The sequence below is a fragment of the Metarhizium brunneum genome, chromosome 1 (genome assembly GCF_013426205.1).
Source record: "Metarhizium brunneum chromosome 1, complete sequence".
NCBI lineage: Eukaryota > Fungi > Ascomycota > Sordariomycetes > Hypocreales > Clavicipitaceae > Metarhizium > Metarhizium brunneum.
The window spans coordinates 8,188,694-8,202,564 of record NC_089422.1 but is presented as its reverse complement, the minus strand read 5'-3'; the positions used below and the strand labels follow the sequence as shown (position 1 = coordinate 8,202,564).

The window sequence follows — 13,871 nt, the reverse complement described above, 5'->3', positions numbered from 1 at the left end:
TAATAGCCGAAACACATAACATCCCTGAGAGTAAGCGCGTTAACTTGGGCGAATAGTTGGCCAGTCGAATACTCGACACAGCAAATGCTAGGAGAAGTTGATCAAGAGTCTGCATCGGAGATACACTAGACAATGCGCTGATTCCTCGAAATTTCTATTCCTTCATGAGTTATATAACATTATCACACCGTATTGTAGTGCTTCAGAGGGACGTACGAGTGCCAAGCACATTCACCCTCACAGCTGTCCGAATGTGTCATGTTACCACCGAAAAAGAGTCAAGAAAATAACATAAAATGCTTGGTTGCCCCGAAACCACACATGCAGGGCTAAACCCAGTTGAAATAACCATCCGCATGAACCCATTCTGAACCCTGCAGGGCCAGGCTGCAAAAGCTTATCTGAAGGTTGGAAGCTGTTCGGTCAAAATATTAATGCTGCAACGACAGAGGTGAGCTGACAATTGGCTGGACATAATGGCAGCAGCCAACTAGAAAGTAAACAATGAGCCAAGCTCTCTCAAGGCTACCAAAGAGTTGCGTTGATTTAGAAGACATCTATGGTGATACATTAGAAATAATCTCCTAGTCGGGTAGTCAAGTGCCAATACTTCATATTTGTAAAGCGCGTAGATCCAAGTGCCACAGCATCTGCATTCGCCTCCTCCAGGGTAAGGTCTGAAATTATCACATGTCCTTTCCTCTTTTGGTGAGCCATCATTATGGCATGTCTGAACATATTCACACGTCTATTTATCAATTCAGCCGACCAAAGCAAGTGTTTTCAAGGCTTACACGACGATATGAATGTATCGACTTGTTCTTGGGCGCGCTGCATCCTACCCTAGACGCCTACTACACTGAACCAGCCCGGCATCGACGCACGTGATAGGTCAGTGGCCGGATGGGTAGAGTAGGTGGGGGCGTGCTTCCCGTTTAAGCTTGGCGGGGCAACTTCTTTGCTCAATCCTCTTTGTTAAGCTGGCTAGCTCTCTGTTCTGTGCAACCACGCCAATTTCCGGGACCCTGTGCCATGTTTGCTCCTGATGTCACATTGTCAACACATGCCTACGCCCAGAAGGCATCACGAGGCGCCTAGATAAGGCTACAAACTGAGGGAAAACAATCCTGTCCACTCTCTAGTGCTTATTGCGCCGGCGGCGAGATTTGACCCATCATTACTGCGCCATCCAACGATATCGCTGCCAGACACACACCCGCGTCTCCACCGCATTGACACTTCATCTTGCATATTCCATACTTTACACGACGTCGAAGAGCCGACTGGGCGGAGGCAAGACACTGTCGACCATTCGTTTCGGTTTTCCCATTTCCTGCCACCTGTATCTCGAACGCTGCCTTCCGAACTGTACAATATTGCTGGCCCGAGCAGGACAAAGCAGGACAAAGCCTGCCATTGCCATTGCTTTAGGTGGTAGACCAGAAAACATCACGAGACGCTGGATCCCTGGCACACCCGATCAACTCGTTGTCGACGGGGACTGTATATATGCATATGTGTCTATTTGCTTGGCTGACACTCTACTTTGAGCGAGGCACTTGCAAGCAGATCGCTATCATCAAGTTGGACGCTCGGATCAATCATCCTGCATATGGCGAATTCATAGTATTGGCAAGCCACTCTTTTCTAACCTGTACGGACACTGATTACGGATCAACGATTGCGGCTGCGGTCAAGGCTCGAAACGATGACATCCGAGGACATCAAATACAAGCACAATGGTGCGAACTCTCCGGATGGAGCAGATGTTGAGCCGGCATTGACCCCTATCAGCCTTGTCAATACGGACAGCCCAGCGGGCAGTGGATTCTCGCCGCTCGTAACTGTTGTAGGATTTCATCATGCTCGGGGACCCGAGGTGGAGACGTGGTTTGGTGCTGACGAGGGAGTCGATCCGGCTATTAAATATAACTGGCCACTATTGCCATTCATGGCACTGAGTGACGGAGCTCATGCGTACGTAGTGCTAGGACCCTTGCTGTCCTCGAATGGAGGAGCGGTGTTGCTGACCGAAATACTAGCTCTGAAGAAGATTTTTCGTACTTTACGCTACTGAAACCAAAGACCAATACGGAACCTGCCACATCGCTGTTCGGAATATCATGTACACGGCAATTGGATTCGGCTCAGTTAATTAACCGCCCTGCTGATGTTACCAGATCAACAGTGCAAAAAGCTGTGGTCGTAATTGCGGACAGTCCACAGTCTTTTGGCATGTTGCGTGAGCGCCTCAGCATTGTCACCCAAGCATGGTTTGCCCAACGGGAATTCACAGACACCGAGATCCTGCGACGGTTTCAAGAAAGCCTCGCTGACGAAAAGGCTAGGGGCCTCGTGGAGGAGGATACTGAGCGTGACCAGCACTTAGGAATGAGTTTGCGGGAGTTCATACATGAGTTTAAGTGGCAAGCGCTAGTGTTATTGAAATGTTGCTTGCTCCAGCCAAAGGTATGCCCAGTATGCCCTTTGCATTTTGCTAAGCTAATGACTTTCAGATGCTTTTCTTCGGCTCGAGGTGTGATAGGCTGTGCATGGTGCAGTTTTCTCTCATATCTCTGATACCTGGCTTGATCCGCAATCTGCAAGACTGTGCCGACCCGGAACTGGACAGCTACGAGAAGAAGCTTGCCAAACCTACAACATTACAGAGTAGCAATCGAAACTCACTTTTGACTTTCATGGGACTCCCACTGCAAATCTTTGGCAAGGTCGGAACACACACACACACATCTCCGTAGCTACTTCAACTAACACAGTTCCTAGGGTGGCTTTTTCGGACCTTACACACCGTTGCAACAACTTGACATTTTAGCCGACTTTGGCACCAAGTCATACATTGTCGGCAGCACCAATTCGCTCTTGCTTCAGCAAAAGGATAGATACAGCGATGTCCTCATCAACTTGGACGAAGACACCGTCAGCATCACATCGCCCTCTCTCAAGGCGGCGCTAGCCCTGACACCTGCAGACCGTCGCTGGATAGACTTTCTAACCCATGAGGTCAACGAAACATGGGACGAGGCCAATCCTAGCAGACCCAAGAATATGCAGTACATTGGAAGTGAAGAGTTCATCAGATCACAGTTCGAGGCGTACATGCTGGGTCTTATATCATCCGTCAAGTTCCGCAATTTTCTCATTAGCCAAGGCGAAGATCCCTCTACCCTCGGCGCTGACAGCGATCCTGCCGTAGACTTTGGCTCCGAATGGGTAGAAGCATGGAAAAAGACTGAAAACTACCGTATATGGGACGCTCACACTGACACAAACCTGTTCGCCGTCTCGGAACCAAAACATCCTTGTGCTGGGGGTCTCACTATCGACGACATTCAACGCCGTGTCGCCGATCAGATCAAAGATCTCCATCTCGACGAGCGCCTCGCTCAGGGCCGCGATATACTCGGTCGCAACCTCGCCGCGGGCCGCGAAAAGGCCTCCACCATGTTAAACAAGCTCTATTCTGACGTGGAATACCTGCGGGAATCCCAACGGCGTCGTGCAGAAGACTCGCGTACCCAAACAACCAACCCGAAATCTTCCACAGAGAAATCTCAGTATCCGGTGGATCTCACCAAAGCCCAACAAACAATGAACTCGGTTGGCGCCAAAGCATCCGCCTACATGTCCAGCTGGGCAACATGGGCCGGGGACAAACGTAAAACAGGCGGCTGGGCGTCTGGCTGGGGCGGCAAGAAATCCCCCTCCCCCAGCACGCACAACAATCCCCCTATTTCCACTAGTCCTATCGACAAAGACTACCAAATGGTAAGCCCGCCTGATTCGCGGTCCACGAGCACAGACGACCCCAAGAGACACGCTACACACGCCAGTTTCAGCGAGAGTATTCTAAGCAAAACCTCTGAGCGACCTGTCTCGGGATCTTCAGAAATGGATGATTCCTTTCAAGACGTCATGGGGTCACCCGAAAAGGTGAGCCACAAACAAAAGGACGAGGATGTTACGCCCAAATTGAACAACGATGGGTTCCAGCAGGAGGATGTTATGGGTGCAAAGATGAGTGAGAAGGGGGGCATGGATGACACGTCGGAGGGCAAGGGCACGGAAGTCAAAGCCAGCGAGTAGCGTCATTGATTGGCATTGTAATCGATTTAGTAGTGCTGGTGCGGAAGGGAAAGAGCATTCACTTGACATATAAAAGAGATGGGTATTTACTGCCAATGGGTTTTGTAAAATCTCTTTCTTAATAGAATAGTTCACCGCGTCGATCACGAGGCCCATAGTTTGCTCATGGTGAATGGACATTTCGTGTATTATCTATCTACTGCTTACTCGCTGCATGTCTGCATCACCTTTCTCTTCTTTCTTTCTTTCTTCTTTGTCCATTCACACTACCCTGCTCTTGTCTTCAAACCCATCCATTCTCTTTGCCCATGCAACCTGCTCCTATCCGGCTTGCCCATCTCCACCCAGCAAATATAACACGAAGCGGAATCATGCTGTGCCGTAGTCGGCCCATTCCATACGGCGAGTAATACCCTGGAGTCGAAATAATATGAGAGTTACGTTTAGTAATGTCTTTTTTTCTTCAATATACTCTACGGATGCTACCCATTCCAGATAATATGCCGTCGCAAAGGGAAGAACGCAATCGTTTCCCTGAAACAGTCGGCACTTATGCAATCGTGGCGAGGAAAGTGGATGCCCAATGCGCTTGAGATAATATAACAAGAGGAACCGGGTAGGCAGCAATATATCCTTTTGGTGTAACTCGTAGTTTTGCCATTGCAAATAATTCGCCAAAACCGTGGTCGTTGCTGCTCATACTGTGGAGGAGTGCGGTTGGGATATGACACTATGCGAGGTAGCCCAGTTCATCGTCATCCAGGCGTTCAAGATACTCTTTGTCCAGCAGGATCTCAATACATTTCTTGATGTCACCAACTTTGGGAACAAATCTCGAACGAATCTGGTTGATGGTTTCGCTGACAAGTTGAGTGTGTTTCATCTTCTTTCGTGCCTTCATGATTCGGACAATGGCCGACTGTCGACAAGGTTAGAAAAGTGCCATCCACTTCTCCATCTTGAGAAACACTTTGGGATGTGGGTGTGCTTACCTGAAGGACCAACTTGCGATCCTCCTCAATGGTCTTGTTAGTCTCCGTCTCTTCTTGCTTAGCCTCCTTGACACCACCCAGATTGAGGTTGACGCGAATCTTCTTGCTCTTGAACTCGTAGTTAAGACTGAAGGACCTTCCTGGTTTAGGTCTTTCGCCCGAACCTCCATCCATCAACAGCACTTTGGCCTTGAGGATGACGGCCAGTGCTTGATCCAAAACTTCAGTGCTCAGTTGTGTTGCCGTGACCATGTCATCATATGTGTAGGTGTCCTTCTCGTTGAATAGCAAAAGAATAGCCATTTGGTAGATTGAAACCTGGAATGTGAATGGCGTTTTGCTGTTCTTGCAATATCCCGCCCTGACTTCACCTTTGCATAAATGCCACAACCACGTCAATTTGCGCCCGTCATGCTTGTGCTTGTAGAATCGCGAAAAGCGCTCAATTTCTGTGGCAATTTCCACAGGCGGGTGAAAATGCGTCGATGGCGCTTGCAGTGGCCAGAAACCGGTACCCAAAATTGAGAAGGTTGAGTCAACAGTCTTGAGTGAGTCAACGCTTTCTAGGTGGCCCCGGAAGTCTTTGTTCAAGTCCTTTGAGATCTGCATGTCTTGGAACATGCGTTGTAGCTTATTGGTATATTCAAAACCACATGCCTCCTTGAGCTTGCTAATCATGCTCGTTTCAGCGTCATCCGATGACGAGTTGCTATGAACGAGGCGTCGGGCCAACATCCGGGAGTAATACTTCTGGAATACATCCTTGTCTTCGATGTATTTGAAAACGGTCATAATCTGGGTCAAAGTCCGCTCCAAATCGCCTTCTTCTATACTGGTGCTACTCTTACGGAGTAAGACGTCGGTATACTTGGCTAGGAGCTCCGGTGACTTTGTGGAAGTATCCTTGCATACTTCGTTGCGATTGACAAACTCCCTGCATGCGTTGTCAAGCGAGCGGGTAAACTCTGGCTCGTCATTGAATGCTTGCTTGACCAATAACTGATACTGGGAGTGCACCTCGAGTAGCGCATCCACATACACTTTGGGTTCAAGCTTGTCACCTTCCGAGGACTGTACCTTCTGAACAGCTGCGAGACCAGCCTTGAGCACATGCTTTTCGAATTTAGTCCGCAATGGGTCCAGGCCGTCAGGGATTCTGGAGAGAAGGTTATACATTCTAGCCATGTCTTCCTCTCGTTCATTGTCCAACAGGACCTGGAATTCCTCCCGCAGCAACGTTGAGTGTTCGGCAATCAGAGCCGTGTTGCAAGTCTTCTTCAATGGGACCGCGATGTCCTGATGCAAATACATGACGACCCTTTCCTCTTCTTCGGCCAATCGTACTTCGGCCTTTTTCATGTATTCAACAACGCTATTTTCGGCGACAAATTGTTTCGATTCGGCGGTGTAAAATTCTGCGGTAGCTTCCAAAAAAGGCCTCTCAAAGTAGTAACGGTAAACGTCCAATGTAGACCTCGACATGTCGGCTTCGTCCAGACCAAGGGATACAAAGGAGTCGACAACTTGTTTGATCTGGTTGTGCTCAATCGTCTCGCCATTTCGCTGCTTTTCCACTAGCTTCAAAACGGCGTCCATTACCTTTCCGGAGACCTGTTCGAACAAAACCTTGCGCCATTGCACGAGGTGCAGAGTATAGACATCGTACACGTTCTTTTTTCCCTCATCGATTTCTCTCTTGACCCAGTGACGGTTTAAGTATCGGAAGAGATGGTGGATGTATTTTGCCGCATTGGTGTATCGACTCCACTCCTTGATGTAGTATGCCAGCAGTGCCTCGTCGGTGTGCGATTTGGATGCCTCGACAAGATCTTCAAGATGCTTCTGGAGGTAGGTAATGAGGTTGTTGTAGAGTTCTTCACCGAGGAGATGGGCTACGCACGAAAGAGAGGATTAGCTGAGACTGACCGTCGAAGGCGTCAACGCATCGGCCTGTTATGTGAGAACTTACCACCACGGTGGTTGGACTGCATGGCTGGCCCGGTGAGACCAACAGCCTTTTGTGAGGTGCAAAAGTTGTGCACGGCGCTGTGTATGATGGCAAGTCAGCACATTATTATTTCTACAATCATGCTGAAGGTGAGAGCTTGATGAGCAGAGACGGGAAAGCACGCACGTGTAGACACCCATGTACATTTGCATGTCGATTCCTCTCTCTAGCTCGTTCATGATACGAGTGATGCCAGACTGGAGATAATGCCATCTGAGATGCACGACAGGTCAGCCATGTTTTGTCGGTCAGCAGCGGTCGGGGAGGAGCATCTTACGTCGCCCCAATGTCCTCCCTATTCGGGACTGGAGGCATCTGGCTAGGAGTAGCCATGCGTGCAGCCATCCTTCTGCTGGAGAGACGACGTGGCCGCGGTCGTCACGAACAGGCAGCGCGGGGTTCGAGTCAAGAGTCGTGCGGGCCAAGGAGCACGCGGCACACGAGGCAGAGACAAGAGGTCGGATTTGCGACGACGACAGCGGCCAAGGCAGATTGGCGAGAGTGGTGAGAGGAAGTCTCGAAGAAGCGTCCAGGTGCCGGAAGTGGAAGGGACGGCTTCGGGATAGGGTGCGGTTTTGAACTGTTGAAGGGGGTGGTTAGGCTGAGGTGCGGCGCAGATGCAGGTTGAAGGATAATGCACGAGGTCAGTCAGAGTCGGAACGGAGGCCAAGGCTGCGATACGGTGCCGTCTGGAGGTGGCGAGCGTACCGCGGGAGCTGTTACCGATCGATACACAATAATCAGATGGCTGCAGTCGGGTCTGAATCGCGGCAACAAAGGAATTCGCGAAATGAGAACAAGGATGCAGTCGAGAAGTTTGACAAAAGGGAAGGTGGATGTCGTGACAGTGGATTGACTATTTGTTCATCAAAGTAACCAAGAACCCAATCCGCCACAGGCAGGCGGCAGTCCAAGTGCCCGTCCGCTAGGCTGGTCAGCCTTGAGACATGCGCCAATGTGCCGAAGTACTTGGGCGCCCAAGGGCCGACCAAAAATACCACGGCCAAAAGCGGGCTAGCGCAAGTTAGGTATGTACTTACTTAAGTAGTTGGCTTGCATCCGAAGGCGGGAGACGACAACTACTTAAAAGAAGCGCGGTGGTTGAAGCAGTGTGGCTGTAGCCATTAATTTTAGGATCAATTGATACTTAAGAATTGTGATTGGGGCTGGCGAGCACAGTGGGATGATAAAAGTCACGATAATTAGCGATTTTACACCTAAATTTAACATGAGTAATATTGTACTTGAGTGTATCAATAAAGGAAATAAAGGCAAGTACAAAGATCCTAAATTGCCTATTCAGCTATTATCACTCTACTCTGTATAGGTGCAGCCAAGACTGAGAGACCTGTGTAGGTAGCTCAGGTATAGAGTACCGTACTGTTAATTGGTATCTCTACTACCTGATACTCGGTATGTACCCAGGTACTTTATAAGCCAGACTCCTAAAAGGACTTACTTTAAGTAAAGTAAGTAAGAAAAGCAAAGCCAACAGCGGTGGTGCATCTCATATCCAAACTTAAAACGATGCAGAAGTAGTCCTACCCGCAATAAACTTTAAAAGCTAGTGGATTGAGGGATAGCTACTCCGCAGACATTCGTCTTTGCGCATCCTAGCTAGATCTGTCAAAGTTTCACGCATAATTGACGTCGTTGGCCTGTTGGCTACAACTGGCTTCAATGCTCAGAATGTCTATGGGCAAGTACCCTGTGGCATACATCCGTCAATTCCAAAATGTTGGTCCTGATACGCATATATATGCCCAAGTAAATGCCGCTTGGAAAAGACGTGCCCCATATCAAAACAATATCTACCTAGGTAGGAGAGTCCATATAGTACATGTGATGGCTGAATCAGAATATACCATACAATTTCTATTTCGCTTCGAAAAAACGGGTAAAATATAAAGAGAAAAAATACACTTAAAAAAAAACTTTCAACGCTGACCATATACTTATGATAGTTAAGAACCCCCCCATAAACTCCTCATCTACACTGTACATCGCTCGCCCATCCTCATCATACACCACTTCCATCATTATCATCCCCTCCGCCTCCTAGCCGCTTGACGGTTCGGAAAATGTTGATTGTAAATGTCATCGACCAGGAACAGAGGCCAATGAGCTGGAAGACAGCCAAGGCCACAGACAAATGGACGAGTTGGTTCTGCCGCACATTATGATATATAAAACTTTCAAACGCCAGGGCTGTGCTCGCAGACTTGAATATGATGAAAAACAGGTCGAGCAAAATCAGCGAGATCTTTGACATGGCCGACCGTAGTCCCAGTGGCTTCCCCGTATACTCGTCCCATATCATATACCCAATGTAAGGAATTGCTAAACAGTCCACTACGATGGCAACCACTACCTGGGCTCGCTCAGCGCTGCTATTTTGGTTCATGCTGTTTTCTAGCTGATATATTCGAGCCGCAATTCCAAGTGCCAAGATGGAAGTCACCATTACGCCCAACCGGAATAGAAATGGCGATAGCGGATGTCGCATGATCCGGTTCCATATATGCCTTGGTAGAGCTGCCAACTTTCGATGGTCCTTGACTCGCACGTCTGTGTGATGGAACTGGACATCCATCTCTTTATTGAATGTCGGCTGGAGCTGATCGAGGACGTGATGATCGACAACTTGGGATTCTTCATTGGGCATCCGCCCCCAGGCTGACGACCGTACAAAGTCAAACCATGACGATTTGCTCTGGGTTGGTGCTGGTCTGTAGTGAGAGACAATGACTGGTTCGTTGGAACGCAAGTGATCCCACTTTCTACCGCGCATAGAAGCGCGTCCATATCGAAGGAAGTGAGGGATTTTGGCTCGAGAACTCTGGGCTGGGCCTAGGGACGGATCATCCCAGGCGACGAAGCCATCTTTGGAGACACGGCGTTGAGGTGGATTTGGAGAAAAATTGGTTTGATGCTGCACGATACGCGCTGGTGGTTGCAAAAGACGAAGCTGTTCATCGCTAACGGGTCCGTATCTCTCCTCGTACGAATCAATCCAAGCTGTGGGGGGGTAAATGCATCGTTAGCAAAAGTAGTTTCGAAAGTTTGGGAACTGCACTACAGTACAGCGAATCTCGAGCAACACGCACGGGGAAGGGTCCTAGGAGGTCGGAGGCGAAGGATAGGATTCTCAGTCGCCGCCTCTGATAGATATGTATATCTAGATGTAGTCGGTCCGGACGAGCTTGATTCCGCAGCGGTTGGAGGAGGCGATGACGATGGCGCAGCACACGACGCTGGGTCCTTCATCGCGGCAATCTGTGTGCTACCCAAGCAGCCACATGGGTTGAGCGCCAGCGGTTCGACGATTAGCAGCTTTGCATGACTCCTTTGTGCCGCTTGGTATGTGGAAATGCCATCCAGAGATGTCGCACGTACGATGGCCGTTACATCAAGTTTACGCGACCCGAGATGCGAGCTGGCTGAGGTGCTGTCATGAGTTTTGACGCGGGATGATCAGAGTTCTTGTTTCTGGCGTGCTCTGAAGTGCTGCTGTCTGGGGTGGCTGTAGCATCCAATTGGCGCTTGCTGTGCAGAGTAGAAGCGAGTTCAATGTTTGGACAGAAAGCGAGCCCCGCGTTGAGCAGGGGTTTGGTCGGTCATCAACGGGTCGTTCCTGCCAAGTGTGGCTAGCGTTCACTTGCGCCTTCTGCCGTCACCTGATGGCGCGCGAGACAGAGGGACAGAGCCACAGCAGCTAACCACTTTACACACTCTTCACACGCGTTGCCTTTTCGCGGGGCGTGACCAAGATTAAACCTCGAGACCCCCGAGAACATTGGCGTTTGCGTTGCATGCAACCAATACTAGAGTGTTCGCACTTCCAATGATTTTGAGGTTAACGGTCCGATGCTCAAGTCATTCACACCAACCTGCCCGCGTATTGCAGCTCACCTGGGATGCCTAGGTAGCTAGGCTTGGGTTTCCATCATCGAACAACTTCGGCTGAGCTTCGCCGAGAAAGCCAGCTCGCATCGGGTATCCCTCGAACCAATGCAACTTGCAGCCGTTCTCAGGGTGCCATAAGCATCAACATGCAACCAGGTCTCAAAGCAAAGAGCCGTGGGCTTCAGGCATTTGCTCGTGGCAAGTCTGACAGCAACGCCAACTACAATGCTGCCACCGAAAATCCGTCTCAACCACAGCCAGAGCAACGCCCAGCCACGCCAAGTGCAAATGAATATGTTCCGAGCCGACAAGAACTAGCGGAGTTTGCCCGACTTCCTCTACCTGGAGCTGTCCGCAATCCGCTAGGTAGTCCTCGCCCCGGTGGTCAGCTCAGTAACCCGCAGAAGCCTCAGTCACCACTGAGACGAGGTCTTGCATCACCAGTCAGACAACAAGTGAACCAGATCCAAGCAACTCACCAACTGCAGCATGACATCTTCACCGGTTCGCAGCTGGGGGAAAATTTTATGATGTCAGGGCTGTCAACCCCTGTTAATGAATCTGAGGACCTAGCCATCAGACGAACTCCAGACATCAAGATAGAAGACCAACGCCAAGATCGAAATCTTATTCAAAGACTACCACCTAGGCAAGTGCCGGTCACCACAAGCCAGAAGCATGAATTTGCGTTTGGTGCAGATGGTCGACTCTCTGTTGTCCCAGGTCTGCACCGCTACCACCCATCACATATGAAAGATGGATTTTACAACAACGATGCTCAACTCGGCCCAAGGCCATTCAAATCACAAAAGTCGGCCTATAGTCTCCCAATGCAGTCAGCTCCAGCCCATACAAAGTTGCCAATGCGCGGAGTTCGAATCAATCGTGGACAGCTTCCAGGAACCAATGCCCTGATCATTCAAGAAGATAAAGTTAAAGACAAATTCATTGAACGGAGGGACGGACAGTGGCAAGAACAGGCTATCGAGGAGAAATTTAATGAATCCATCCTTGTGAATGATTCGGATGACGACGTTGACGCTCTTGGTGCATTTGGCGGCATGCATACGGCGCTCAAGCCCAATATGCAAAATGGACATCGCACAAGGAGAGAAGATGGCCTATCTTCGAAAATTTCCCGAAATGCGCCGGCCAAGGATAAAAAGCGTAGACTACCGAGCCTAGACTATGACGACAAAATCCTCAGTTCCATGACATATCAAGATCTTCAGGAAGAGCCGTTTGATGTTGTGCCGCAAATACCTGGGATGAACGGCCATGATATGTCTACTTCGAAATTAACAACGAGGCTTGAACAGTTTCAGCAGCAAGGGGAGCACGAGCAGCGTCAGTTCTTTGCCAACATGTCAATTGAGGATTGGGAAGACTCTGGCGATTGGTTTGCTGATCAGTTCTCGGACATAATGAAACGTCTACGAAACGCTCGACGCGAGAAGCGTGAAATGATTCGGTCGTTTGAGACAGAAGCTTCTCACCGAGAAGAGGCCATACGCTTGCAGACTGATGCTATCGATAGAAAATTAACCAGGATGAAGCAAGATGGCCAACGAGTGGTCGGCGACAAGGATCTGTAAAATTTGCAAAGCACCTATGCTGTATCATGAGTAAAAGTAATGGTGGATTAGTCAACGATCAAGATGGATGAAAAATGCATTTAAATAGGAGTTAGGACTGGGGTTTCTGGAAGGCAATAATCAACGAGCATGGCGTTTTTAGAAGCGGGATATGGAAAATGGCACGCCGATATACCTCGGTCGGAATGGGGATGCAGTTGCTCTTCTTGCTTTCTCTATATACGTATATATCACTTGAAGCTCATGGTGTATTTGAACAATAAACATTCATATCCGCACAACTTCCTTGACCTTTCTATCCCTACCAACAATCATGCGCAACTGACACTCGGGCCTGTCCTTGAATATTCCTCTCCTCATACCATCTGTATAGAGCTCATAGGCAGGATAATACCCATCCACAAACCTGACCACCTGCTCGGGAGTCATCCCCGCCGTCGGATCACCCCTGGTGGCCCGCAACGAATCTTCCTGCTCCTGTCGCCAGGCATACACGTACTCTGCATCCTCAGAGTCAATATGTATAAACGCGTCAAAAGAATCCGTCAGGGCGTCGTAGTTGCTCAGTTCCTCATTGACAAATTGCAAGTGCTCCAGTTTATGTTTATGCAAGGTCCTACTGGGGCCTTTCCACTTCGCCTCCACCTGAGCAGCCGGGACGGAACGGAAGCCGACGCACCAGCCTTCAAAGATGACGACCTGGACGGGTGGTTGGCCCGGGTGGTTGGCCGGCCGCCACTGGGAGGGCGGCAGGCGGTCGCCCTGTCCGGAGAAGAGGGCCTTGTCGTACTGCGGGATAGAGGTGGGCAAGTTGTTGAGGAGCGAAGCAAAGACAGCCTTTGCCAGGGGGACGTCGTGCGTGCCTGGCTCCCCGCGATGCTGCACGAGTGCGTTCTCAGGATGCGACGCGGCTAGCCTGACCTGCTCGTCGTGGGGGAGATAAAAGTCGTCGATGCTGAAGACGAGCGTGTGGATGCCACGGGCGTTGAGGGCGGCGGCCAGCGGCGCGACGAGAGTCGTCTTGCCGACGCCCTGCATGCCGTTGAGGCCGATGATGAGCGGGCGGTCCGGGGATTTGGTCCGGTGGGTTTGGAGGAGCTGCGTGATGAAGGGGATGCATATTGGTGCTTTGTCATCTGCGAATGTGGACATTGTGGCCGACTGCTTGTTTGGGGAGTGTGGTGAGGAGTGCCGTGAGCGGGATGAGGTTCTAACGAGTTGGAGTTTGTCGACGGTCCGGAGCCGCCGCGGCCGGAGCCGGAGTGA

General features: G+C 50.1%; 5 protein-coding genes across 5 annotated transcripts; 2 read left to right on the top strand and 3 right to left on the bottom strand.

Annotated features, from left to right (window-relative positions):
• Positions 1-1,708: 1,708 nt before the first annotated feature.
• On the top strand, positions 1,709-4,104 carry AVL9 (Late secretory pathway protein AVL9; the record flags this gene model as incomplete). Its single annotated transcript, XM_066129945.1, has 5 exons — positions 1,709-1,977; positions 2,043-2,125; positions 2,189-2,469; positions 2,517-2,729; positions 2,785-4,104. 5 exons carry the CDS (start codon positions 1,709-1,711, stop codon positions 4,102-4,104), a joined length of 2,166 nt encoding a protein of 721 aa, XP_065986032.1.
• A 730-nt stretch (positions 4,105-4,834) lies between these two features.
• culA (Cullin-1) lies at positions 4,835-7,437 on the bottom strand (the record flags this gene model as incomplete). Its single annotated transcript, XM_014692598.2, has 5 exons — positions 4,835-5,023; positions 5,097-6,988; positions 7,066-7,142; positions 7,231-7,317; positions 7,382-7,437. 5 exons carry the CDS (start codon positions 7,435-7,437, stop codon positions 4,835-4,837), a joined length of 2,301 nt encoding a protein of 766 aa, XP_014548084.2.
• A 1,687-nt stretch (positions 7,438-9,124) lies between these two features.
• Positions 9,125-10,371, bottom strand: SRF1 (Regulator of phospholipase D SRF1; the record flags this gene model as incomplete). Its single annotated transcript, XM_014692599.1, has 2 exons — positions 9,125-10,122; positions 10,212-10,371. 2 exons carry the CDS (start codon positions 10,369-10,371, stop codon positions 9,125-9,127), a joined length of 1,158 nt encoding a protein of 385 aa, XP_014548085.1.
• Positions 10,372-11,156: 785 nt separating this feature from the next.
• G6M90_00g024950 (uncharacterized protein) lies at positions 11,157-12,605 on the top strand (the record flags this gene model as incomplete). Its single annotated transcript, XM_014692600.1, has 1 exon — positions 11,157-12,605. One exon carries the CDS (start codon positions 11,157-11,159, stop codon positions 12,603-12,605), a length of 1,449 nt encoding a protein of 482 aa, XP_014548086.1.
• A 267-nt stretch (positions 12,606-12,872) lies between these two features.
• G6M90_00g024940 (uncharacterized protein) lies at positions 12,873-13,757 on the bottom strand (the record flags this gene model as incomplete). The annotated part of the gene is made up of 1 exon (XM_014692601.1): positions 12,873-13,757. The coding sequence occupies one exon, from the start codon at positions 13,755-13,757 to the stop codon at positions 12,873-12,875; it is 885 nt and encodes a 294-aa protein (XP_014548087.1).
• Positions 13,758-13,871: the final 114 nt, after the last annotated feature.